Source organism: Motacilla alba, chromosome Z (genome assembly GCF_015832195.1).
Source record: "Motacilla alba alba isolate MOTALB_02 chromosome Z, Motacilla_alba_V1.0_pri, whole genome shotgun sequence".
In the NCBI taxonomy this organism is placed as follows: domain Eukaryota; kingdom Metazoa; phylum Chordata; class Aves; order Passeriformes; family Motacillidae; genus Motacilla; species Motacilla alba.
In genome coordinates, this window is record NC_052046.1 from 27,522,319 (window position 1) to 27,548,871 (window position 26,553).

At 37.6% G+C, this 26,553-nt stretch overlaps 1 protein-coding gene across 4 annotated transcripts in view; it reads left to right on the top strand.

Annotated features, from left to right (window-relative positions):
• Nucleotides 1–26,553, top strand: part of RORB (RAR related orphan receptor B) — a 162,077-nt gene that overhangs the window by 114,343 nt on the left and 21,181 nt on the right. For 2 of the 4 annotated variants that reach the window (XM_038123970.1, XM_038123968.1), the window contains exons 5-10: nucleotides 3,509–3,630; nucleotides 4,868–5,000; nucleotides 7,203–7,310; nucleotides 8,312–8,422; nucleotides 12,521–12,633; nucleotides 13,126–24,615. In XM_038123970.1, the coding sequence (XP_037979898.1) occupies nucleotides 3,509–3,630; nucleotides 4,868–5,000; nucleotides 7,203–7,310; nucleotides 8,312–8,422; nucleotides 12,521–12,633; nucleotides 13,126–13,281 (743 nt within the window). In that variant the 3' untranslated portion in view covers nucleotides 13,282–24,615. Of the gene's footprint in view, nucleotides 1–3,508; nucleotides 3,631–4,867; nucleotides 5,001–7,202; nucleotides 7,311–8,311; nucleotides 8,423–12,520; nucleotides 12,634–13,125; nucleotides 24,616–26,553 lie in introns of those variants that run through there. The other 2 variants (XM_038123971.1, XM_038123969.1) reach the window with 2 other exon arrangements.

Sequence of the window (26,553 nt, forward strand, 5' to 3'; positions counted from 1 at the left end):
CCAGACAGAGTCAGTCTGCCAGGATATGCTGTGATTTTCATTTATCAAGTGATCAAGGAGATTTAGCCCTAATGTAATAAACACAGTATGTAGGCAAAAAGGGAGGAGTAAAGCACCTAGTCTATATTTGTGTTTATGTACTGTGGCAGATAGATAAGCTTTACAGATCCTGCCATTTATAGGCTGGGGGTGTACTGTCACCTAGCCTCAGGGATTCTTTTCATTAGAAATACTAATTTTCACTCAATAGTTGGAGTAGTTGGTCCTTAGAAAATCAAATGTTGCAGACTTTGATTCTCACACCTGTGTGGCCAGAATAATCTCTTTTATTTTCCTTTTCATACAGCAGATCTGCTATAACTTATGTAAAATGGGAGCTGACAGTATTTCAAGTAGAATTAGAAATGGAGTTCACATTGAAGTCACAAGAACAGAGTTGTCTTTTGTAGTCCTTGGAGTTCATCCAAATGGGATTTCTAGTTGTGTACATGCAGTTACCCAGTGATAGGGGACCCTTGAAATCTATGACCCAAGATTTTTGAAAACAAAATCTACTGAAAGTCAAGACTTGATATGTGGAGTAATTGTAGTGGACTCCTCTAGCCTGCAGAACATAGCTATTTATTAGATTATCACCTCTGCATGGTACCTCCACAGGCTCTGGGCCTCTGCATCAGGGCAGTATCTCTCTTCCTGTTGTGTGTAGATGTTGCTTTCCCCATTATCCATTTCTTTCTAGTTCTACCTGTTGAACTTGGTGGTCAGCTTATTTCAGAGCTGCCAGGTCTCCCAGAAATTAATATATTTTGGATACAGGACTGTACCTGTGATAGGACAGGTTTACATCAGATGTCATTTATATTGTTGCCAGTGGTTTAGGAACGTCATTCTCCTTGGGATTTGCCAAGATGTACACTGACTCCAACTCCATTAGCAAAAAGATGCTGAAATCCAAAAATGTCAGGAGAAAAACAAATGCCATGGTCTGTGGAACCCTTTAGGAGTGACGTTCTTTGCTCTGCCTGTGTTGGATTTTCTGTTCCTGGACCATCTAAGAAGCCAAGACAGGTGTATACTTCTTTTACTTTTTACATCATACCAGCTCTGTCACCCAGCTGTAGGCTATATTTGCAGAAAGCTGTTTCCAGGGACTCCAGCATGAAGTGTAAGAAAGCAGCCTCCTCTGCTGAATGAGCAGTTCCCTTCTCGTCAGAGACCCAGTGTACCCTTTCCGTCACACACTCAGCCTTGCCTAGCATGCAGCACAGGAGTTTCAAGTCTGTCTTGCACCTGATTCCTCTTTGGATGTCAGCATTCAGAGCTGCTGCTTGCTACAATTGCCCCAGGCCTTTGCACATCTAGATAGGTTTTAATGTTAGCTCAACATAAGCATAAGTGTGTAAGGAAAAGATGCATGGTTTAAACACTGGATGCCATCCCTAGAAAGCCCTGCAGAACTTCCCAGCTCTTCGTTCCTCAGGTAAATACATGAATGCTAGGAAAAGGAGGGGAGCTGAGGAACTTTGCAGTCATGTAAAACTGCTAATGGAATATATTTTGAAGTCAGTGAAATCAAAAGGTCTTGTTTTTACATTGTTGACATCAGGTCACTTTATCTGATTAGAAATCTGTCTACGCAGTAATATGAAATTATGTGAGACATTTATTGTAAGAGAGATGCCAATTTATCTTCAAGATTTTTATTATAAAATGCAACACCTTTTTATTATAAAATGCGACACCTCAAAGACACCTTCCATCTAACCTTCCATAAAAGAACACTGGGTAGATCACTCTGTTAATATGCATTCTTAGTTATCTATAGGCTGGAGTCAATTCTTCCATTAGGAAGCCTAAAGATAGTGTTGACCTACAAAAGGATACCTGCACAAATTCAATTAAGCAGGTTTTATTTTTCCTATGCAAACCTACATCTTTTTTATCTTCAGCACCTTTCTATTGAGTCTCAGTTTATTAACTGTGAGTAGCACAGACATCTGTCCTTCAAATAGCACTCCTCTAGCAGTGTTTACAGGGACCAGGCATTCTGCATTCTTTTTTCAGCTTCTCTTCTTGCTGGTGTTTTTAAGTTCAGTCAGTATGTGGCCAAAGAAGTACATTTATTTTGGAACTCCAGGCTCCAGATCGCTACACTCTATGCAAACTGTTGAGGATATGGACAAGTGAGTTGTGGTGTACCTAGTTCTTTCTGTTTCCCATGCTCAGGTTTGACTAATGGATTTTCAATGTCCTTTTCCCTTTTTTGACAAATGTGCAATGCTGCTTCTGCTGCAAGTGCTTCAGTTCACTTCTGTGGCTTCAGCTTTGTTCCTTTGTTTGGCTTAAGCAAAGTTTCCAGGCTGAAGCAATGAGTTTCATTAGATGTGTAGGTCCCAAAGTTGCAAAATAGAAAATCATCAGTTTTCAGTATCATGTTTTATCACAACATTTCAACTCCTAATGCTAATGAATTCATGCTGGAAGTTTTTGTGAAAATTTTTTTAATCCACTCAAGGGGCTTTAAGGGCAAAGGTCTGCTTTAAAATACTTGTCTAAGAAGTTTACTCATAGTTTCAATGGATTTACAGGGCAACATTCCAGGGCAATAATGCTTTCTTTTCTGCTTGTATCCTGCATTCCATGTTGTGAAGTAGTTTCTAGAGTTGTCCTCTAATTTGAGGACATCTTTAAGGTATCTTAAAGTGCTGTGTGTGAGATTTACATCCTCCAACTCTCCTTCTAAACCCCAGGATAATGGTTTTAGCTTTTATCCCTTGCTAAAACCAGTCTTCATGTTGTTGCTCATCAAATTCAATTGGAAAATGATCCAGCTTAAAATTAACTTGAGAAAAAAGAGACCTCTTTACTCTTCTTTTATGAGTCACGCCAAGGTAAAATGTTCATGGCAAGTTCAAGCAGTCAGTCAATTTGAGAGACCTGGCAGCTCTGAAACATGCTGACCACTGAGTTCAGCAATTAGTTCTTTGAGTAGAACTAGAAAGAAATGGACAATGAGGAAAGAAAACAAACACCTACACACAGCAGGAGGGAAGATACTGCCTTCATGCAGAGGTTGTGGCCTAAAGCCTGAAGAAGTACCCTGCTGGGCTGGTAATCAACAGCAGTTTTCCTTCTCTTCTCCAGGCTAGAAGAGTCCACCAGTTACTGCATAGGTTTGGGGCAGACAAAAGCGATTATGTAATGAATGAAATTTATTTAAACATATTAAATCACTTTCAGAATGAAGATTCTGTATAGTTTCACAAAAATCATTGTTATTTTCATCTGCAGATCCACTGTTTATCAAGATCGTTTGGCTTTGGGTTGAATACTGAAACATTTTGCAATAAACAACTTCAAAATTAAAAACAAATGAGAAAGGTAGCATTGAAAAGATTAATTTTCTTAAATGTACATTTTCCAACAACTTCGTTGTTTTCAACATTTTGCTGTTGCAGATCACTGTTCACTGTTTCATGCAAGCTGTTTTTTATTCTCTTTTTCACAGATCGAATAGCACAGAATATCATTAAGTCTCATTTGGAGACATGTCAATATACAATGGAGGAATTACATCAGCTAGCGTGGCAAACCCACACATATGAAGAAATAAAGGTTTACCAGAGCAAGGTACAATACTATAATATGCATTATCTTCTGATTGAAATCGTTAACAGAGTAATTTATTTGGCAAGAATACACTGATGAGTTTCATACAGGTCAAAATACACTTTCACTATCTTTGGGGAACTGGTTACAGAGAGCAAAGCAGTGACACTTCATAAAAAGAAGCAGCAGCTTTCCAGCATATTGGGCTGTTTGTAATGTTAAAGCTTAGATATGGTCATGAAAACCAGTTTTCTGTGCTTGTTGTTACAGATCTAAACCTCATGCACAAATTCTGTTAACTTCAATGTGATTATTATTGGATCCTCTGTTGTAAGGATTTTAAGAAAATTAGACAACATAACCTGTTTCCTTATAATTTTGAAAACACATTTGCTTTTTATGTGAGTAACACCTGACGCTTAGAACAGTAGATAATAACAAACTGAAAGTACTCCTTAAATTGAAGCTTTTTAATATTGGGTGGAAAAACTATCTCATTACACTACATTTTTGTTCTGCTCCTGCAATTCTCAGGTCAAGTTCAGTCTATTTTCCCCTGGCACGTCCTCAGATGTAGTACAGTCAACAGAAATCTCTGTACCTCTTACACTGCTACATTAGTGATGGGTCTTCAGTCAGACTTCAGTTGGCACATTAGCGGGTCATGTAAGACACAGGAGAGACTCCAGCTTGTTCTTTGAAATCTGAGGGGCTGTGCAGTATTAGCAGTAATAAAAACACACCACAGTTTGCAGAGCTGCGGCATGAAACCAGGAACATCCATTTATATTTACACACGTGTATGCAAGGAAAACAATTATCAGGAAGTCCAAATTTTTATGTAATTTGTGTTCAGATACTTCAATTTTTAAGTATATCTGTTTTAAGTTTCACACTAGGAAAAATATTCTGTTGAATAAATTAATAGCATTGTGTCACTTCTTGCCTAGGAGTGCTGTGGAATGTGTGCATTTTTTGTGCCACTATTAGTCTGTAGTGCACAAAAGCCAACATTAGAACCACATCTTAACGCTGGGCATTCTGCTCCTTTGAAGAGGCAATACCAGAGTTCAGATGAGTGGGGCAATGACTTGTGAAAACAGCCTTCTAACGAGAAGAAGGAGATGCTGCTAGCTCTGCCTGGGTATGGGGTGGAGTGTGGGAAGTGTTGCTATCTGCAAAGCCACCTGAAGAACTTAATGCACTGATGTACCTGCTTGCTCACCGCTTTGCTTTTCCATGTGTGTTTTCCTGTAAGACAAGAGAAGCTCTGTGGCAGCAGTGTGCCATTCAGATCACCCATGCTATCCAGTATGTGGTGGAGTTTGCAAAGCGCATAACAGGCTTCATGGAGCTCTGCCAGAATGACCAAATTCTCCTTCTTAAGTCAGGTGGGTAAACACCAGAGGCTTGAGACTAGTTTAGCACCCAGCACCCTAGAAATATGCTCTCCTGTCTTTTCCTGCAAATCATTTTAATTTTGAAGGAGCCCAAATTTCTGTATGTTGCATTAAGTACATTAACCTTGCTGTATTTTTGCACCTTAATGATGTTACTGCCTTCTGATCCCCTTCCCTCTATAGTCAGTTGTGGTTATTAAGTACACACATACACACACACACACACACACACACACACACCTATTGCAAAAACTGCAGTCTCCAAAATGACATGTGGTGGAAGGAGCCTGAAAATTGAGCTGGTTGAATCAGTCATCTGCCACCCTGTAAAATCCCCACTTGTCAGTAATGAAATGAAGGCAAGCTCACTGGGGCCTGCCTCTGTGGTCATCTTTAATCTTTTTAATGAGACTACAGAAATAATTTACAGCCAATGCACAGGAGGGAAAATTCCTGCTGGTGCCAGTTGGTTTCAGAATAAATGAGAGCAGATTACAGCTGTGTGCTCCAGCCATGCTCTCTCTGCATGCCAGGTTTGCATGTGTGTGCATAAGGGCAAGGGGAAAAAGGCTTTCCTTTCATATTAAGGGACTCAGTAATTTCTGCCCTCTGAAATAATCCTGACAAGATTTATCATGACTGTGCAGTAACACTGCCAAGCCCAGGAGGACAAAATAGCATGACTAAGTGAACCACAGGAACCATGATTGGTAATTAACTACATTTACCCTGTCATATGAGTTTCTTGCTCTCCGTGTGTAAAAGCTAGGATGCTGTGTGAGACAGCTTGTCAAAACTTAGAAGTTCTTCTGTTTGAAGAGAGATCTCTTCACTGAGTCTGAAAGCCTGTGTGATTCAGCACTCCATACACAGAAATCACAGACTGTTCTGAGTTGGAAGGGACCCACAGGGATCATTGAGGCCAGATTTTCCATGAATAGCCCGAACAGAGATCAAACCCACAACCCTGGTGTTACTAACACCAAACTCCAACCAACTGAGCTAACCTCAGTGGCAAAACCAGAATCACAGACTATTCTAAGGTGGAAGGGACCCAACAAAGATCATCAAGTCCAGCTCTTAAGTGGCCAAAAGAGGAATCAAACCCACAACCTTGGCTTTACAGCACCATGACTGTGTCTTAGTGAGGGACTTGGTTCTGATGATGGGCACAGCTGCAAAGGGAAGTGATGCAGAGACACAGGGAACACACAGGCAACCTCATAGAAAAAGGGAGTTATAGCACAAAAACTATTTTTTGTAATCCTGTACCAATTCTGAAAATTCTGCAGATACCAGTGCACCCCCAGGAAATTTCATTTTACTGTCAAAGCTACAACACAACTGCACCTTCAGGAAAATATTTATTTCACTCTACTGTTGGAAAACATTGTTAAGCTATAGCATATAAAAATTTGTCAGGTTTTATCTTCTCTTCTGTTGTTAATGCTGACCAGGAGTTGGAAAATAAAGACTTCTCTCTCAAAAGCATGTCTGTAGAAGAATCCTCAGATTCAGGGTTCATCTTACAGGACATCTGGATTTAGTTAAGGGATCTTAAAATTATTCCTTCCACTTTTCTGACTGCATATTTTTGCAGTTAGGAAATAAGGAGTGAAAAAAGAAGTGTTTCTCTCTCTATTCAACAACTGGTAAAAAAGAAAAATAAACAAGAAGTAAAACCTATTTTAAGTGTGCTCTTGACAGCACTTTAACTTGTATGTTCTTTCTAAAAATGATTTGTTATGTTCTTCTTCTCCAGCAAAAATAAGCTGGGATTTTTATATGCCTTGAATGAAGCTGCTTTTTGTTGTTAAAAAAAAAAGTGTCATTATTAAAAAGGAGTTTCAATAAATGCATATTTTTCAGGATAAAGTATTTCAAACTGAAATTATTTTCCCATGATCTACATTCAGATTCAGTCCAGGCTGCTAATTTTCTGCAGAAGGTGAAAAGTCAGTCTATAGAAAAGGTGGTTAGACTGGACCAGAAATTACCCCTTGCTATATACTTAAAGCAGACAGAAATATTTTTTCTCACATTCATAGATGTATAATCTAGATTTCTTCAAAGAGTGTCTATCCCTTCTGGTTTTTCATGACTGATGACTTCATAAATGTCTTCTTGAGATTTCCTGTGCTCTGATGTTAGGCAATAATACTTGGTACCTTTGCTCTTTTTTCTGTCTGCTAGGCTGCTTGGAAGTGGTTTTGGTGAGAATGTGCCGTGCCTTCAACCCACTTAACAATACTGTTCTGTTTGAAGGAAAGTATGGAGGGATGCAAATGTTTAAAGCTTTGGGTATGTTGCTCTTCTTTTTTCTAACCAGTTGCAATGAGCCACATAGCAAGAAATTTGTCTTTATGAGAATTGTGATCCACAATTCTCAAATTCTCAAATTCCACAAGTGGAAATCTCCAGTAAATGTTGAATCCCCAAGTCTCCAAATGCCTAAGCTGGAACAGAAGAAGAAACAAAAAGGCGATTCCATTAGCTGCCAGCAATGATAGGTGTTTTTTTCTAATAAAAGAGAACAGCTAGAGGGTTTTTCCAAATAGATTTCTTGTCTTCTGAAGTTTTGATGAGTCATGAGTTTATGGCAGGAGCCATAAACTGTTTTGCCTAAAACTTTTAAGTAAGCACATTTAGATTCATGTACTGAAAAAATTACTTGGTTTCTCAACATGATATTTAGTGCTACCTGAAATATTAATGTTGTGAAATGTTGGTTTTTTGTGCATCCATCAAACTGATACTATCAGAAATTGATACAAGACCAAACTCAAAGAGACATACTGCCTTTAAATGTATATCTTTATCATATATATTTTTTTTCTTAATGTGTATCATAAACCTACTACTTCTTTACAAGTTAAAATGTGTTTTATGAATGTGTTATGGTTGATTTATTTTTATCTTTTTGATGCTTTTGCAAATGTTCATAAAAATTTGTACTATTAATTAGTGAAATTTTTTGTGAATGTTATTTAGAGCTGGTCTTTCCTCCTCCTTAGGTTTAATACTTGTTTAGAAATACTAATTCTTGCCTCAGGGCAAGGGAAAAGAGTACTCTCTTCTAAGATGTCCTTGCAATTTTTGTACTTGATTCTAATTCTTGGTATTTTTTTTGCTTCAGTGTACATTTTAGTGCCATTTTCAGGTTCAGTGGGATTTCAGTAGTTAATAAAAGCACTTGCTTTAGCAGTACAGAAATTCAGGAATAACTTTTTCTGACACCAAAACAATCCCTGCAGGTTGAAGAGCTGATTTCTAGCATTGGTTTTGTTCTCTTTGGTGTGCAGGTTCTGATGATCTGGTAAATGAAGCATTTGACTTTGCAAAGAATTTATGTTCCTTACAGCTGACTGAGGAGGAGATTGCCTTGTTTTCATCTGCTGTTCTGATATCACCAGGTAATTTTTCATTCCAAACACTGATTTTATTCCCTCTTTATCCACCTCTATTTCTACATACTTAAATACCTTTTTAAGCTGCATCAAATAATGTTAAGCAATGTATTAAGCAATGGAAGAATGCCTGAATTACCCAAATATACCATCAGGAATTACATATACTGGAGGTAGATAATAAGTGTAACCAACTTGGAGCAGGATTGTGCAGACAAGAAATGCAGGTAGGCCTTCCTTGAGGCCACGTGAAAAGAAGCATGTTACTCAAGAGGTGCAGATTTCTCTTCGTTTTTTCAGGGAGCAAAAAATCACCACCCTAAGTTATATAGTCCATAACTATGATGAGCTTTTTGCTTGGGAATGAGGATGCAAAGAGTAAAAATTGGTGAGCAGTCCTGTCTGAATTTAGTTCCAGGTGAGAGGTAGAGATTAGAAGTGCACAATGCTCTTTTTCATGTATTCATATATCATAACTCTACATAGGCAAGTATGCATTTAAGGGAGTGATGACTGGTTGACCACCGAGGAAGTCTGTTTTGTGATTTAAGTTGACTCAGAAGGTGGATCTAGTTGACAAGCTCACAGTTTAGTGTGGAATTTTTAAATATGCCTCAGGGAATATAGACAAACGTCTTCATCTAAGGCTAACCTCTTAAAATGCCTTATAAAAAAAAACACACCATGATTTTTCAAACTTTTTCCACTGAAGATTTCTTCTAGGTCACCTTGCACTTTTGCACATCTGTGTTTGAGATTATGTTAGTCAGAATTAGACTATCACAGATGGTGTCAACGCATTCATTCTCATCATTAACAACACCTATTGAAAGGACTCTACTCCTTTTTTTTCACTTAGCTAGCAGCTCTTTCCACCATCTGCTCAGAAGTGAAATAGTTGAGCCAGTGACTCTTCATGGGATTAGCCAAAATATTGCACCTACAACCCTCCAAACACTGACAATTTCCACCTCAAAGGTGTCCCAGCTGTGTGCAGGCATGAGAGCTACCTCTGCGCTACTCCTCCAGATGTCCTGGCTTTCTCTGGGACAGAGAAAAAGAGACAGATGGGACAGATGGGCATGTCCTGATGGGTCTCTGCTGGAAAAATTAGATGGAATCAAAATTCTGATTAATTTCTGCAGTTCTGCATATGTCCCTTTAGTATGCAAGCCAGAGGATACACGCAATATCTCCTATTGCTTTAGCTAAAAAAAAAAAATTTAAAAGGAACAAAAGTGTCTGGTGCATGTAGACTGTAGTGTTGTGAGCATATGTAACTAGTCCTAAGACACAGCAAGAAGGAAATTATGGGCTGCAGGAGCATGTGCATGAGTGAAAGCAATCTTTCTTCCATAAAAAACCTGTAAACCTCGATTGCCTAAATAACTCCATTTCAGCTGGACTTCTACGTTTGAGGGTGGAAAGACAGAGAATATTGCCCAGAATTAACTGATACTGAAATGTGCCATTTATTTTCTTACAAATCCAATAACAGTAAACAATAAAGAAATATTTCCTTCCACACTTGATGTCTGTTCCTTCACAATAAGGAAGTTTCATCATGGGAACAAATTAAAAAATTTAAAAATAAAGCAGACTTCACAGAAGTCCCTGCACCAGTCCTTTCATTGATTAATAGAAGTGTACAAAGATTCTGTATAGGAAGTACTCATATTCAGGTTTCGTTTCTGCAGAAGTCACCACCTGAAAGGTGATTCTTGCTGCCTTCATCTCAGTGTTTAGGCCCCTTACAGAAACCAGAGCAGTCCACTGGGAGTAAGAGCACCTAAGAAGGGCGTCCATGAGTAACATCCATCGGTAGTTTTACAAAGGTTGCAAAGACCAGTGTCTCATCCATTTTCCACCTAATTCAGAGCATGAATCCGAATTTTCCATTTCATGATGGACATAACCACACTGCTTGAAGGTGATTCTCTAGCTTGATTTGGGATTTTAAAAGCTGAAATGTTGTACAAATCCAGTAAAGGCTGCAGAGGCATCTCCACCTTCAAATATAGAAAAAAGGCGCATGGTAAGACAGGAACATGGCTGCTCCCTTGTGTCGGTCCATCTCCTGAGACTTTGACTTGGCATTTTCCTTCTTCCCATCTTCCTTTTGGCAAAAGCATATCTTGTCTGTTTCTGAGCTGTCTCTCATCTTCTTTCCTACACTGTTCTCTAGCCTAGTGGACAGCATACTCTTTGAAGGTGGACAAGTTCAAAACCCAAAAGGAAAAGTACACTACTGAATCGCTGCTTCTTATGTCCTTTAAAGGTGGTCACTGCTCTATTGACTTTTTCCTGCACTTCTGTGAATATAGCTAGAGTTACCTCTGAAATTCCATCCAAATTTACAGATGATGCTCAGGTGGCAGAAACCATATTTTGGGAGACAAATTTAGCATGCATTAAAAAAGTTTACCTAGCTCTTGTCATGAATTTAAGAACTCTTGTGTACTATATAGCATGTTTCACGACAGGTGAGTGATGAACCTGTCCTTCAACCACCTCGGTCTATTTTTAACCTTGTTCTTGTGAAGAAAGGTAAACCTTTAGGGATTGGTCTTTATGGTAAATGTTTCTAGCTCCAGTCTGCCACAATAGGCATTAATTTAACTCTATGTAAAGAGTTTTGCAATAGCATAAAGTTTGGCACCTAACCTTTGAAGTCCAAACATTACTGTGTGCTTATTGTGTAGAAAGTGCATGTGTTCTCAGCTAATTCTATTTTGATGGCCACTGATGGCACAGGATCCCTTGGCTTACCTTCAAGGAACACAGTCCTCTAGTGTTATACAAAATACTGTTTTCTTTTCATGATCATCTGTTAAGTAGCTGAGGGTTTTTTTTCCCTTTTCACAGTACTTGACAACCAACTCTTTTCATACACCCCTTTCCAGAGACAGTCAGACAAATGACAGAATTGTGCTACTTCTGTGACAAAATATTTCTCAGTTTCAGCCTGTGTGGCATGTGTGTTCATTGAAGTGGTTAACTTAATTTATTTGTGTGACTTATTTTAATGATGGGAAATGAATGAAAGAAAAGTGAAAGGAGTTTTTCCTGAATTTTTCGATTTGTACATGAAGACTCATGCCTGTGATAAAAGACGTTTTCCTATTTCCCATATGAAAGCTAAAATCTAAAAGTTTTCCTGTTTCCCATAGGAAAGCTAAAATCTATTAGATCTTCTATATCCAATTCTATACCCAATTCTATACAATTCTATACCCAAGAATTGGTCTGGATTGAGGGAGAAAAAAATAGTTTGCAGTGTGGGAAAACAGAAGGTTCAGTGGTGCTGCAAGCACACTGCATTAATGAGTTTGGATTGTCTTGGGGTCTGCTACTTCTCTTTCCGTGTGTTTTCTCCAGAAGCTATGACTTGTGAAAATACAGATCATAAGGACAATCTCCTGCAAGTGGGATTTGAATCCAGGAGAAGCCATATAGGTTTTAAAACAACTGTGTAGCTGTTATTCTTCCAGATTGTCTTGTATTTTGTGTTGTTTAAGAAGAGAACATTTTTAAATAATTACAAACTTGCACTTTGCAATTCTTTTGAATTATTGAAAAAATCTCATGAAGAAAGTCCTTTATTTTTATTTAGAATGTATTTTTTCTCAAAATATTAGCCTAGTAAATATTGATATATAATAATGTTTGAATAATTATCCTATTTTCAAATAACTGTTTTGATCAGTAAGTTTATTATTTATGTATTAAGATGCTGAGATAACATGACATGTTTGTCACCTAGCCAGTATGAAATTAGAACACTGATTGTACCAACAGAGAATAATAAAGTGTAGAGCCATGTTTTGTTTCTGTTCCCATCTTTATGCCTAGCATCCTGTTTTAAAGAAATAGATGTAGAGCTAACACTGTGTTCAGTTGTTTTGTATGTGTTAATTAAGTGCTCGGGTGATCCTTTAATGGGTTAAGACACTCTGCCTCTGAAACCATGTCTTTAATTACAATGCAGTCCTTCCTCCTGAGATTTACGATTCCTGTGCGTACTTGCCAGCACAGTACCCTCTGTGCACCATGAGCATGCCCCACATATGTGCATTCCTTAACTTTTGTTTTCCTTTTTCTCAGATCGAGCCTGGTTAATAGAGCCAAGGAAGGTCCAGAAGCTTCAGGAAAAGATTTACTTTGCACTTCAACATATTATTCAGAAGAACCACCTCGACGAGGAGACATTGACAAAAGTAAGTTCTTTAGACAAAATACCAAGCAGTCCTCAAGCATGACTCTTCTCTCCCGACAGCCATTTCTGTATGTATTGCCACATTAATGTAAGCAAAAAGAAACGCACTGTATTCTTGCAATGTGTAGAGGCTTACCTGACTCTTGTGCCTGTTGCCTCTTACTCTTACTACTTATATTTTTTGTTCAAGATACCAATAATTTTAATTCATACCCTGTAAAGAATGTGACTTCCTTAAAAATGTGCTCGTTGAGGCTGTTCCTTGTCAGATATATTTTTGGCCCTTGGATAAAACTTTGGGGGCAACTGTTTCTAGGCTCTTACAGTAAGAACAATGTCTAGTCCTGTGGGTGGGTTTTGATGGAGCTTAGAGTATCATTTTCAGTTACTCAGCAAGAAGTTAACATAGTTCGTTTTGGAAAGTGTAATTTATGCAAAATATGGTTCCACCTTCTTCCTTTTTTTTTTTGTTTTCTGTTTCAATGTCTTACAGTTAATAGCCAAGATACCAACAATTACTGCACTTTGCAACTTGCACGGAGAGAAACTGCAGGTATTTAAGCAATCTCATCCAGACATAGTGAACACACTGTTTCCTCCATTATACAAGGAGCTTTTCAATCCAGACTCAACCACTGGCTGCAAGTGAAGGGGATAATAGAATTTTCATGTAGTCATGGAATGCGTCACTAGTAAGACAAAGAGAAATGTTTTCATGAAGAAATTATTAAAAATGTCACTACTGCAACACTAGGAATGTCATGCACTTAATAGAATTATTTTTCACCGCTACAGTTTGAAGAATGTAAATATGCAACTCTGAGAGGGGATGTCTTTTTTCTCTTTTGTTTACTTTTTTTTTTTCATTTTTGAACTGACAATGAATATACAAATATAGGACACTGGGTGTTACCCTTTTTTTTAAATTTACTTTTATTGGGGGATGTTTTGGGAGACAACTATTCCTAGAATTTTATTGTAGATATACATGATAATAGAGCAGTACTTTGCAGTATTACTCTTGCTGTTTATTGTTAAAATATAGTTTAAGAAAATTCCACTTATTAGACTGCCTAGTTCTATGTTTTTAGATAGTTTAATGCATGTGGAAATTTGTAGCTGTCTTGGAAATTATGGTGCATATATGGAAGACACACACACTCACATATATATACATATATATGTGTATGTATGTATATATATATGTATGCATTATATGCATACATGCTGTAACTTAAAATCACATGCCTATATTTAAAGGATGCTCAAACCAGCTGTCATGTATTTCTTACTCTCCAAGTAGTGTATTAGATTTACTTTGGGCAATCAAGATTTGTTTTGCCAGAGTTAAATTGTCAGCTGCCAATATGTAATGACAGGATCACTTCCAAGATCTGTGTAATGTAGTGCATGTGTGCTGTGTGTAAATCAAACATCAGGAATGTATCAGTGGTGCAAAAGCCTTGTCTGGATGGTTTTAGTGAAAAGAGGAGTAGGATTGGGGTGTTTTATTATTTTCTCACTGTTACACGGATAGAACATATACAAAAGTGAACATGGTAGGACCTGATCTCAGTAAAGTATCTGAACATGGACTAAAAATGTAGACAATCCCATATGTACATTTTTGTGATTTCACATAGGATTTTGTTTTATATATACTGCTTTGAAAATTAGCTTCAAATCTTGGTTTGTTTTTTGCTGAACTCATTAGAAAGATAGGTAGTAAGCTCAGTGAAAACCATGGCAAGCCTAAAACGTATCTCTGAAGAGGAAAGAAAGGAGGGAAGGAGGAAGAAAGTCAAAAGTGAGTGAAGTCCATGGTTACTACAAACAACAGTGTAATTGTCACTGTTTCTGACAGTCATCATCTAGGTGGGTCTGATGGTTTCCATTACACTCATACATCCATACATCTGTGTATGTTCTAAACACATGCATATATGTATGTATATATCTCTATGTATATAACTGTGTATATATATATATATATGCATATATAAGATTTATTTTAGATGCATTTCAGGAGTGGAGCAAAGGATTGGAGTTTTCTTTTTGTCTGTCTGTGAATTGACTGTATGTGCATTTGCTTGCAAAACCAAAGGCAAACACAGAGGGGAGTAGAAGGCTGCCATAGAATTAATCTTGTGGATTAATTAAATTTAATCAGCAGTCATTATTAATGTATCTGCATTCTGCCAGTAGTACAAAACACTGATGTTTTAGCTTTGAAAGAGGGATTTAGTTTCTGCTACATCTCTCTTTACCACCACTTTTACCCATTCTGAACTTTTTCAGAGCACTCTCCTCTGGGATGCCAGCAAAGGGCATAGAGCAGAAATAAGAAGAAGCAGGCAGTAGAGAAGAAAGGAAGTGGAGGCAGAATCACAAGCAGATGTGTTTCTTTATTTCAAACCATGCCGAAGCCAGTGCAATCTGAGGCAAGGCAAGGGGAAGCCCAAAGGAACTGCCCGTTTGCCAGACTCATGGAGGGGCAGTGTCACAGGGAGCCCACAGGGACACAGGTGGGCCCTGGGGTGGGTGAAGAAAATCAGTCTGTTGTAGTGATAACATAATGTCTTGTGCAGCTCTGGTCTCAGGCTTCTCTTTTCTACATGAGCAGATAATTCACAGCCTATTTCAAGTACTTTGAGGAGTTCTCCCTTGGCCTTCCATCAGTCAGTTTGCAAGTTTACATATATATTTTGTGGCAGAATCAAGTCTAGGGAATATCACAGTTTGTTTGTTCTGTTTTAGCAAGGCCAGAACAGGTACAAGAGTAGTTACAAACTCTCAGCTAATAAATGTTTCTGTACAGATCCATTACAACTTAAAAAAAAAAATCTGTCCAGCAAATTTAGTTGTGAGAATTTTGTTGCAAATGTGACATACTCCTCAAAATTGCTTAATGCCATAGAACAGCAGTTACTAAAGTTACCTTTTTTACTCCAAATTCAGAGCACGGTTCTCTAGTGACTACCTTAGAATGTCTTCAATTAACATAATAAAGCATTTCTCTTGATGCTTCTTTATACCACTCTAACTGTAAGACTGATATTCCTTTATAAGGTGATTTACCTATTTGCAGCTCTTTTTGTATAGCAAATCCAAGAAAAGGATCACAAATTTCAAGTATGTGTATATCAAAACTTAATGTCTATGTACTATTTGTATAGATTTATCAGGAGAAAAATTGAGTCGTACTGAACTCTAAAAGTGCTCAGTTTTAATTGCAGGGGATTCATGTTTTTCTTGATTAACCAACACAAGAATACACACATACTGTTTGAAATATTTTATAAATTTATTTACAGTATATCAAAAGTATATATTTAGCCAACCCATAGAAATATAGAATAAGGGATAAATACTACTGTTCATAGTGCTGCTTAATAAAGAGGTTTGTCATGTCTATAAATAGTCCTTCACAATTGGGTGTTACATCTTGAAAATGTTGTTTTCTTCTCTAATAAGGTAATTGCTCCTTGGGATTTTTGAATTACTTCTCAAGCAAGATAACTAAATGAAGGTCACCAGTGAAAATGACATTAATCATTCTCTTTGGGGCCTTTAATCTTTAAAGCCCTATTCTTATATCACTACAATGTCATGACCTTTTCAATCAGTAATGATTATGATCACATTTTAAAGATGTGGAAATGAAAGAAAAAAGGTTAAGCAACTTGTGAGAGACCACAAAGGTAGAAATACCCAGTTTAGAAATAAAATTGGATTCTTGACTCTTGTCCTAAAACTTCTAATACTCTGTCATACAAGATCTTCATTGTCATTGATAGGCAATAACCTCTACCGAGATTTTCAAATATTGAAAAAAAAAAATTTGTTACTATTAGTACAGGATTTGAGCAAATAGTGTTGTGGTTTACTTGGAAAATGAAAATTCATTTTTGAACACTATTTATTTATGGAACTGTGCTGTGCTAACTGTAATTAGTTTTTTTTTAATTTTCTGTCACTTGGGCTTGGCCACATAGGTATAGTACCTCTTTTGCCCTTCATTGACTGAGTGTAGAACAATATATGGCGATCACATGCCACAGGCTGGATTTTTGTGATTGGTTTTGCTGACACAGTCACTTACATTCAAAATTTCAAATTCTTTATATTGGACTTCACATATTTAAGTTTTGGACTTCACATATTTAAGTTATCCATAGACTTTTAATGATAAAATAGCATGAATTTTAGTAACTAACTTAATAATTCACAATATTAGTTCTTCATTTTAGTTTTTTTTGGCTTTCAGTAGTCCACGGTAAAACCTGAAACTTTTCAATGAGTGTCTAAAAATAAAATTTGTCACATCTTCTTTCTGTAGTAACTGGATATGTTTGTTGATTTTTTTTAGTGACAAACTTTTCAAATGAGACACAGTTTTTAATGATTGATTAACCTGGGTCCTGTAACAAAACCATATTTAAAGCATATATTTAAACCATGTATTGAATTTACTGCTTGTAGCATTGCTCTCCAGTAATTCAGCCATATATGCTATATTACCCTTGGCATTGAGGAAGCAGATTTACAGTGTTCATTATACTGTACTATATATACTACCACATAGACTATACTACCTATACTACCACAAAGACTTCATTTTGCTGTAAATATCTCCCTTGCCTGCTCTTCCTATAAAAAAATTAATTCTAAGATTCATATTTCTTTCTAATGGAAATTGCTAGAAAAGAAACATGGTAGTAGAAGGCACCTCAGTTGAGAAAACCTGTTTCTGAAAGCAGCGTACAGCTTTTGATTGGCCTGTGGATGAACAGCATTAATTAATTGATTCTGCAAGTTGTCAGACACTTAGCTCTAACTAAAGTCAATAAAAATTGAGTCATTTCAGCAAAGAAGATGCTCAACCGGTAGCAAGACTTTGCATTAAGTGGTCCCACCTGAGTTCTGTTGAGCAGAAGGCAAATGTTACTCTCCTAAGTGCTTTGACTTCATGCTCCGTGTTGTTCATTTCAGCCCAGTTTCACAGGCGTCAGTTTATTCTCCTGATGCACCTTGGGCACCAGTGCTGTTTCAATACCTGCACCAGGTTATGGTGCTGAGGTGGAGCAGCTACCAGAGCTGCCCATGAAGATGAGCTTTGTTATGTGGTTTTCTTTGTTGAGTCTTGCATAGGGGTGTGTTTCCCTTTGGGACAGTTTGGAGGATTTCTGATGTAACAACTTCTACACAAAGAGGCTGCAAAGCTGCTCCTATGCGCTAGCCTCTTGGCCTCCCTCTACCAGGCTGTACGAGCTTCTCTAAGATTGCCACCATCCCACAAACTGGTCAGGCAGCTTAGCTAGAGATGTGCAGCTGATGGCTCCTTTCCCTGTTGACTTTTCGACCCCTCTGAAGCTGTGTTTCAAATGCCATTTGAAAGATGTTCAGGCTCCCCCAGTCCTCCTCCTCCCTCCTGCCTCTGCATTGATTGTGCTGTTTCCAGAAGAGCTAAGGTCCAGCCTGAAATGTGGTTCCTATTTTCAGTCATTGTCTTTTGGACATCCTAGGAATATAGCGCATAAGATAAAACTGAAACACAAAAGATTTTTTTTTTTTGGTCCAATTCATTATGTCTATAAGTGTATGAAATGGAACCCTGAGACAGAGCAGCTTGCTTTTCCCTGGCCAATAAAATAGTAGTGTATTTACGCCTACCAGCCTGTCCCAGCACCTTCTGCCTCCACTCTAGAAACTGAATCCTATCTCTGACATCCATTAGGAACAGTGTGCTGGAGGCCCAGTCCTCATCCTTACTCTTTTAAGTTTCATGCTTTGTAAATGACAATCACTGCTTAATGCAAATGTTGCACTCTATGCCACTCAGGGACGTTTCATTACTGAAAATAACTATAAATATAACAGTGATAATACAGAAGAGAATGTAAGAGACTTTAAAGGGCATGGGTTGAGCTGCCCAAGTGAACGTGACCCAGACAAGGCTTTCAAGCCAATGATAAGAAGTAACATTGGTATGAATTGAATTCACTGTCAGCATTTCCTCAGCTTGATCTGTCAGACTTTGCCTGTCATTTCACAGTCAGCAGAGTCATACTGACCCATCAGCTGATGATGTTAAGGCTCTTTTGGGAACAAAGTGTAAGCATGCGTTGTATGAATTACTGAATTTAGACAACTGACAAAGTTTCAAAGTACTCAGTTCATGTACCATTTGTGTGAGCTCATATTCAGACTTGCTGCAGGTGTGTAAGAGGAAAGGTTAAGACATGGAATAAGTATGTCAGCAATGACAAGAGCACCAAGCTAGGACATGGAGAAGTGACTGTGAAGAACAAGTAGACATGAGCAAGTGGCTATCAGCTACCATTTTCTCTCAGGGATGCACAAAATCATAGCTAGCCCATGACTCTGTAGCAATACTTCTCCATGGTACGATTAGTTCCTTTCTCACATCAAGAAAACATTACCCCATTGTATACTGTGCTAGTGAAAAGTACTTCCAGTTCCTAAGTTTTGAAATGTGCTTATCCGTAGCTTTACACCACAGGTTTTCTGTCATTACAACACACACAGAAGGATAAATTGCAGAGGATTACATTGCCAGTCATTAAGTTAATTCCATGTCTTCAACCAAGAGGTTTTCCTCAGCTCTGAATATGATCATTGCTCCTGTTATCACAGTGAGTATGTGTGGTTTTTGACTCCTTCCATTCTCAGAACTCCCTCCACCTAGAAGACTGATGGACAAGTTCAGGAGGTGAAGAGGCCAGCATCCTTATGCATTAGGATCTTCACCATCATATTCTTTGCCAAGCATCCCATTGCAATTTTTACTTTAATCCTTCAGGTTGCTTGGAGCCATGTCCAAGTGACTGAAGTTCTTGTTAGCATGATAGATTCCCATTAAAAGGTTCAGTCTTATGATCAGAGGACCTAGCCTCTCTTTCCTTTTCCTTTCACTCCTAGCTCCTAGTGAACAAGGCTTGGTGTAGCAAATGACTCATCTTCATTCTTTCTCAAAGTTGATCAGTACTTGCAACCTGCAAGGGAAGCTCCACCCAGGTGGTAGAAAGGAAGCTCCTTCCTCCTCTTCCTTCATGCTCTCACTTAGCTGTGTTGTTCCTGCATGCATCATCCCTGCATGTGTTGTCCCTGCACGACTCTATGACAATGAGCCCAACACCCCAGTAAGTTATCATCCCAGAAGTTGTTTGCAGCTCTAAAAGCCACTTGTCTGCAGTTTACAGACAACAGTCATTGTGAAAAGAGGCTTAAAACTTCCACAGTGGTAGCTCACAGATCAGTAACTCTCCTAAAAAGGCAGGCTGAACGTCCGGGGGCAGCTGTGTCTGCGTCCTCCAAATGACCCTTGTGTTGCATCTCTGTTGAGAGGATAAAGCAATGAACAAAATGCTCTGGGAAAGGAGAAGTATTTCCTGGGTGTTACTGCAGACAGCGAGGATAATACTGCTTACATTGAGTTCAGTAACATGACGTAATACATTTGCATAATTTTGTCATCCTCACAATTCAATCACAGCACATAGGGAAAGTGAAAGAAAACAGCATTGGATATATATGGCAGCAATAAGTAAATTGTAACTGTTTCTTTGTAACTGTACTTGCAGGAATTGTTTGCTTTGCACGTGGTCTTCTGTACAATAATGAAAAGAAAAAATTCAGCTAATGTAGATATGGTGATTTTGCATATTTTTTGATTTGTTGGATATAGCTGCTAATTTATGAATGAAAATACTGCTGTTGAGAAAATTTCTTGTGCTTCAAGAAAGTGCTGAGGTCCTTGTTTATGACTATACATGGACAGCGGTAAAGTATGTTCAATAAAAGATTCTGTCTGGAGAGAATTTTAAAAAATAACTCCTAGTTTTCAATATTAGGAACACATTGGCCCCTTATTTGGGAAACAGGAATGCAACTGCATTGAAACACAAGCAGGAGCAGATAGTTAACCATCAAGACCCAGAAAGAACAGGAAAGAACAGGCTTTACCTTGACAACTGTTTTGGATAAAACCAGCGTATTTGAAGAAAAAAAAAAAAAGCAAAAAAAAAAAGCACTTATACTTGTCTTGATTAGACATACAGCTTAATTAAGTCAAAGTAACTACATTAGGCTGTTGACTTTGGGGATTCAGATTCAGATGCACTACATTTGTGGTTTTTTTAATGTGTCACTTCAATGTCAGAATCAGGCAAAAAAAGGTGTTTTGTTGTTAGTAAAAAAAGATAATAATCATTTAACCCTACAGTGTGTGGACCACACATTCTCTTGCAGTATATGGGGATTTATTCATGCACTTATTTTTAAAAAGCCACTGAGTAGCATAGCCAGTGAACTAGCCGTGATAGTCTTTACCTCTTGGGTGGCTGCCATGTGACCTCTAGTACACTTTTGGGAGCGGCTCTGTGTTTTTACTTGTGGCAACAAATAAAGCACAACTGAACTCTAAGCTGTTATCAACACTCAGCTAAATCAAATACATTGAGTATTTTGAGATTTATGCTAATCGCTATAATTCCCATGTCAAACTAATTACTTCAATTGTAATGAATGGACAATATAAAGAATATAGGAATCATAACAGCAACAAAATCCCTTATTTTACAGCTGCACTCTCTGCCTCATTTGATTAACACTAAAGAAGTTACTTAAAAACTAAACAAACAAAACAAGAAGAAAGAAACCTGAGTATGTATTGTAGAAATGTAGAAGACAAATAAAATATTTTTTCATATGTAATTACTTTTAATATATGCTTGTGGAAGGTCCAATACTAGGTATGCTGTCTCAGTAATTTTTGCTGTAAATAACTTGGGACAGTGAATACACTGATTTTTTTCTATGTCTCTGTTTAAACATAAGACTTTGTAATGTTGGATTTTTTTTAAAGAAGAAAAACATCAAAGAGCAAATTATGTACTTGCTTCCTGTAAGTGTAATGTTCTCTTCAGTTTTTATGGAAACTGATTGTAATAGATAAAGCCTTTTGACCAGCCATTGATATTTAGTATATGCTTCTGTTCATAATTTGGAAAAAAATGTGGGATTGTCAGTGAAACATGATCCCAGCAAGTCTGTACAGTGAGTATTATAATAATTCCTGCAGACTGCAGTTGACTGATCTGAAGAAAAGTTGTTCAAGCAAATAATGCTTCTTTGTAGCATATGGCTTTTATGAATCCTTCTGACATTACTTATATTAATAGAAACATTTCTCTCTTTCCAATGAGCAAAATATTTTTGTATGCCTTTAATTTCTTATTTAGATTTGAGGTCTGGTCACTCATTAGCTGTAATCTGAAGCCATAACTGATCTTCACCAAATGAACATTTTAAAGATAATAATGGAAAAAGAAACTATGTCCAGTTTATCAACAGTTGTAATGTAATACAGGCAGGAGCGTAAATAATTAGCAAAGTACTTAGATGCTATTCCGGCATCCAAATGTGACTTTAATGGCTAGTATTTTGTGATTACCAATTTATAAAAAAAATAAAAACATAATTAAGATAGATATTTAGATTTAAATGAAGCTTTCTAATATTTTTGGAGTATCCCTGAAAATGCTTTTAGGATTGTGAGAAGAAATGATTTTTCATAAACTTCCCACTTTCAAATATCTAATGTTTTTATCCTATTTCCAGTTCATTTTGTTAGAGTGAAATGAGATGTTAAGGATCCAGGATCCAAGCCCTGAGCTATTTGGCGCTTGGCTGTAGTTATATTGTTGTAAATCAATTTAGTTTTCATCTTAGGGGTGTGTTGTTTTTTTATTTGGTAAGCATGTTTACCACTGTTGGTAACACACAAGTGTTGCATTGCCTGTCAAGAAATATGATAATAAACAATCTAATAAAATAATGAGTAACACTCAAAATTAATCACTCTCAAAAGACAAATAAAAATTCCTTTCTAAAATCAAATGCCTCATAGAGTCAACAGTGATGTTTTTTGGTTTTTTTTGTTTTTTTTTACTAAGCTCAATTGTGTAATAACTGTCATGTGTCTTAACTGGCTTGTAGATGCAAAAACCATAACTATAAACGAATCATGATGTACTGGGTAAAAATCTGGCTCCATTGAAACCAGCAGCAAACCGTTCACTGATTTCAACAGTGCCAGGAGTTCATCCAGAATTTTTACATCTGCAATTCTCTTCTGATCCTTGTCCCTTGTTTAATATAATTGACTTAATTTATGTGTATGTGACTAAAAAGACAGCCTGATACATTTAGAAAATGACCATTGAGGGTTTTTTATCATGAATCTCGTAGGACCAGCATCCATGTCAAATGAAAAGGTTCTATATTACTTTAGAATGTAATAGATCTTTGGCTTATTTTATGACCTGTAAATTATTAGTTAAACACTGTTAGCATTTCATAATAATGCACACATGATTTTTGAATGTTTTCTGTAAATGACAATCAATGTTGATGAAGTTCCTTTCTTTAATGCAAAATTAAAAAAAAAAAAAAAAAAGAAAATAAACTCTTTTGTGGGTTTTGGTTTGGGCTTTTTTTCCCCCCTGTCCCTTTAAATTACCTGTATCTTACAGAGAAAGATACAGTGTCTGCATTTTCAACAGAGAAAATAATCCTTAACATCATGTGTCCATACCCTCAGCAGGGGAGTTTTAACTAGACCAACTTCAAGATCTCCTTCCAGCCAAAACCATTCTAAGATTCTATGATGAGGTGCCTGTACTTTCAGGGGTTTTCCTAACAAATAGAATTAGATATATAGCATGTTGCAACATCAACATTGATGGTAAAGTGGCTTTGTTTTGCATTTTAAGTTATAGCTGTGACTTTTGAATATGGAAATTGCTGTACTTATTAATTTATTTCTCTGTTTATTTGGGGGAAAGCTTCAGCTGGTAGAAAAGCAAAACAGCATAGAAACAGTTGTGTGACAGCAAACTGTGCAGTAGTGTAACAGAAGGTTACTTTATTTAAAATGGTCAATATGTCAAATATTTTTTAAGTCTGTGTATGTCTAGCTGACAAGGCTGTAAGCAGTACCTTTTAATGATACTAACTTTAAATTTTTAGGACCATAAATTTAAATCAGAAGTAAATTTAAAAACAATATCAAAAGACCTCATTTTGCAAACTGTTAGGCACATGTTTATTAGTGTACTGACTAGCAGGCTTAATGCAGTATTTGCACTTAAAGCCAGCTATGTTTAAATGTTTTAAACATCTGTGGGAAAGTGACTGAGAGGATAAAGAAAACAGTACAGAAATTTCAGGGGAAAATATGCTTGCTGCTCCCAGGTGGAAGGCAGTCAGCACACCCAACCTCCCAGACACAACACAATCTGTGGGGTCTAAATGCAGGGTGGAGTGGAGACACCATGGCCAGGCACTACAGTCAAAATTCTTGAGAAGAGGGAACTCGGTGTCCTCTCCAGCTGAAAACCCTCCCAGCAGTTTAAAACCAAGACAGGGAAAGGGAGATGTCCTGCTCTTGTGTCAGCAGCTTTGGGAAGGTCACTGACACAGGTCCCCATCCCAAGGTTATCTCAGGTGCTGCCCTTAATATCTGCCCTCTGGGTACAGCCACCCCTCACTGAGTAAGATGTGTGACAGCCAGCAGTGGGTCCAGATGTGGAGATGCAGGAGGGGGAGTGACCCTGACCCATCTCCTGACCTCCTGAACTGCTCAGTGAAGGGTCCCCGCAGCAGGACGCTGACAGACTGGTCAGACACAAGGGCCGAGGCTTTCCTGGGGCACTGACAGGTGTTCAACTAGTTACTAACCCATGCAAATGCAGCCTCCTGGATCATCATATATCATAGATGCCTTCAACCATGACTTACCATGCCCTTCAGGCAACATCTCTGTAGCAGAAACTGTCTCATAAAGTGTGATCGACATCCTCAAAACAGTCCAGCATTTGTATTTAGTTAATCAAAATCTGGCTAAACAGTTTTTCTGCCTCCCTTCTTACTCCTTTATTGTTAATCTCACTTCCCATCCTTGTACCCAGTACATCTTGAAAAAGTCCTTTGGATTGCAGATTGCTTTGGGAGAACAAACTCTGACTTGTTCTGGTGCAGGTGTAGCTGCAATGTTGGTGTTAAAGGTCATGCTTCCATTTCTGAAAAATGTCTGTTTACCTTCCTATACCTGCAGAAGTTTAATTGTGGTTTTAATTGTCTCCATATAGGAGAGAAATGAAATTTATAGGAGACATAAGAGTTTCAGTTAATCCCAATGAAGAAGAGACTCATCCCAGAAGGCTTCTATTCCAATTATAGTGGACAGCCTAATAAAAATATTACCTCCCCTTACAGATGTGCATTAAAAGTGTGCTATGACTTTGTCAAGTCCTTCATCTGCACATTCTACCTGTAAGGCCTCAATTCAGTTGGCCAGAGAGGCGCACTGATCCTGTTTACATTGCTCTTGGATGCCTCACATGACATTTTCCTGCCGCTCCTCATGGCTTTCTCCAGTACATGGACATTTGGAATAACCTATGGCAACTCCAGTGTAGCTGTGTGCTGGTGTTCAGATGTCCATAGGAAGTTTTGGTGCACAACATCCATATTTAATATGAATGCCTGGAATTTTGGGTGTATGAAAGTAAGCAGATTGGACACTATCAGTGATTTAGAAATAATTGCTTACAACAGTAGCTGCATTACAGAGCTTAAGAGAGTGCTTCCATGATCAGTAGATTCAGCTCAGTCCTAATAAAGTGTCATGTAATGTGTTTCCAGTTCCACTAATCAATCAATAGCAGATTTGAGCAAATGCTGAATTAATCTGGAGTTTCCTCAGACTAATAAAAGAAGCCTTATCAGAGGGCTTTAAAAATTGCATCCTCTGTCCTGGTAGGTTTTTTGTATTTTGGCATTCAAAAATTCATTCAGTTATAAAGACAGCATCACTAAAATTGCAGTTGTAGTTGATCAGCCTTGTGTGGGCCCTCTGGACAAATCAGTGATTGACACAGAAAAGATTTAGTATATCCTTTGCTGCTTTGTGACAGCATGTCACTCATGTAACACTATAAAGTTTTAGCAAATACATGCTTGGTATTCCTCTACCAATAAAAATTTACTGTTGGCTTAGAAGTTAGGTCGGTCATTTATGCTAGAATTGTAATTTCCACCTCCCTCCCATTTTTTCTTACAGCAATGCATTCAGGAGCATTGTTACATCAAATGGAAGGTAATCAAATGGCATCCTGGAAAGTCAGTGTTATTAACTTGTGTGTGCTTTTTAAACTCATGCCATATAAAAAGAAATCACTACCTCCTCCGTGGAAACAAAGATGTGTGCTTAAATAACTGTCTGAGTGTAGCTACCCATGCACATTCATCAAGTACAGAACATTTTAGCAGCCAAACATTGTGTGGAAAAATGCTGCCTTAAGGAATTTATATTTTATGTCTAAAAACTAAATCAAAATACCTTTCTATAGATAATTGAGGGGCCTACTAGGAAATGACACCACCACCAAGTTAAAACACTATTTTAGGGATGCTGACTCTGATCATGGATTACTCATTTTTAGGCAAACTGATAATTTGACATCTGTATATATATTTAGCTATTTCTTGTTGATGTTGCAGAATAGGCACTGGTTTCATCTTTATTTCAAGATTTTCAGATGTTGTCACATAAACACTTATTGTCTTGGCAATTACTACCTCATTCTCTTGCTTTCATCTGGATTATTAATGAAATCCACTCTTCTCTCTGAGAACAGCTTTTGTTTCAGTGTCTCAGAGTGACTTGTTCTGTGCAGGTTAGAACTGTAACAACCTTTACATTATTAAGGGAAAATTCAGCAGTCATTTGATTTCACTGAAACAACATGCTGAGAAGCTGTGGCTGTTCACAAATCAAGATTTAAAGTTCTCACTCCTACCCTTGAGTCATGCATGCTATAGGATATCCAGCTGT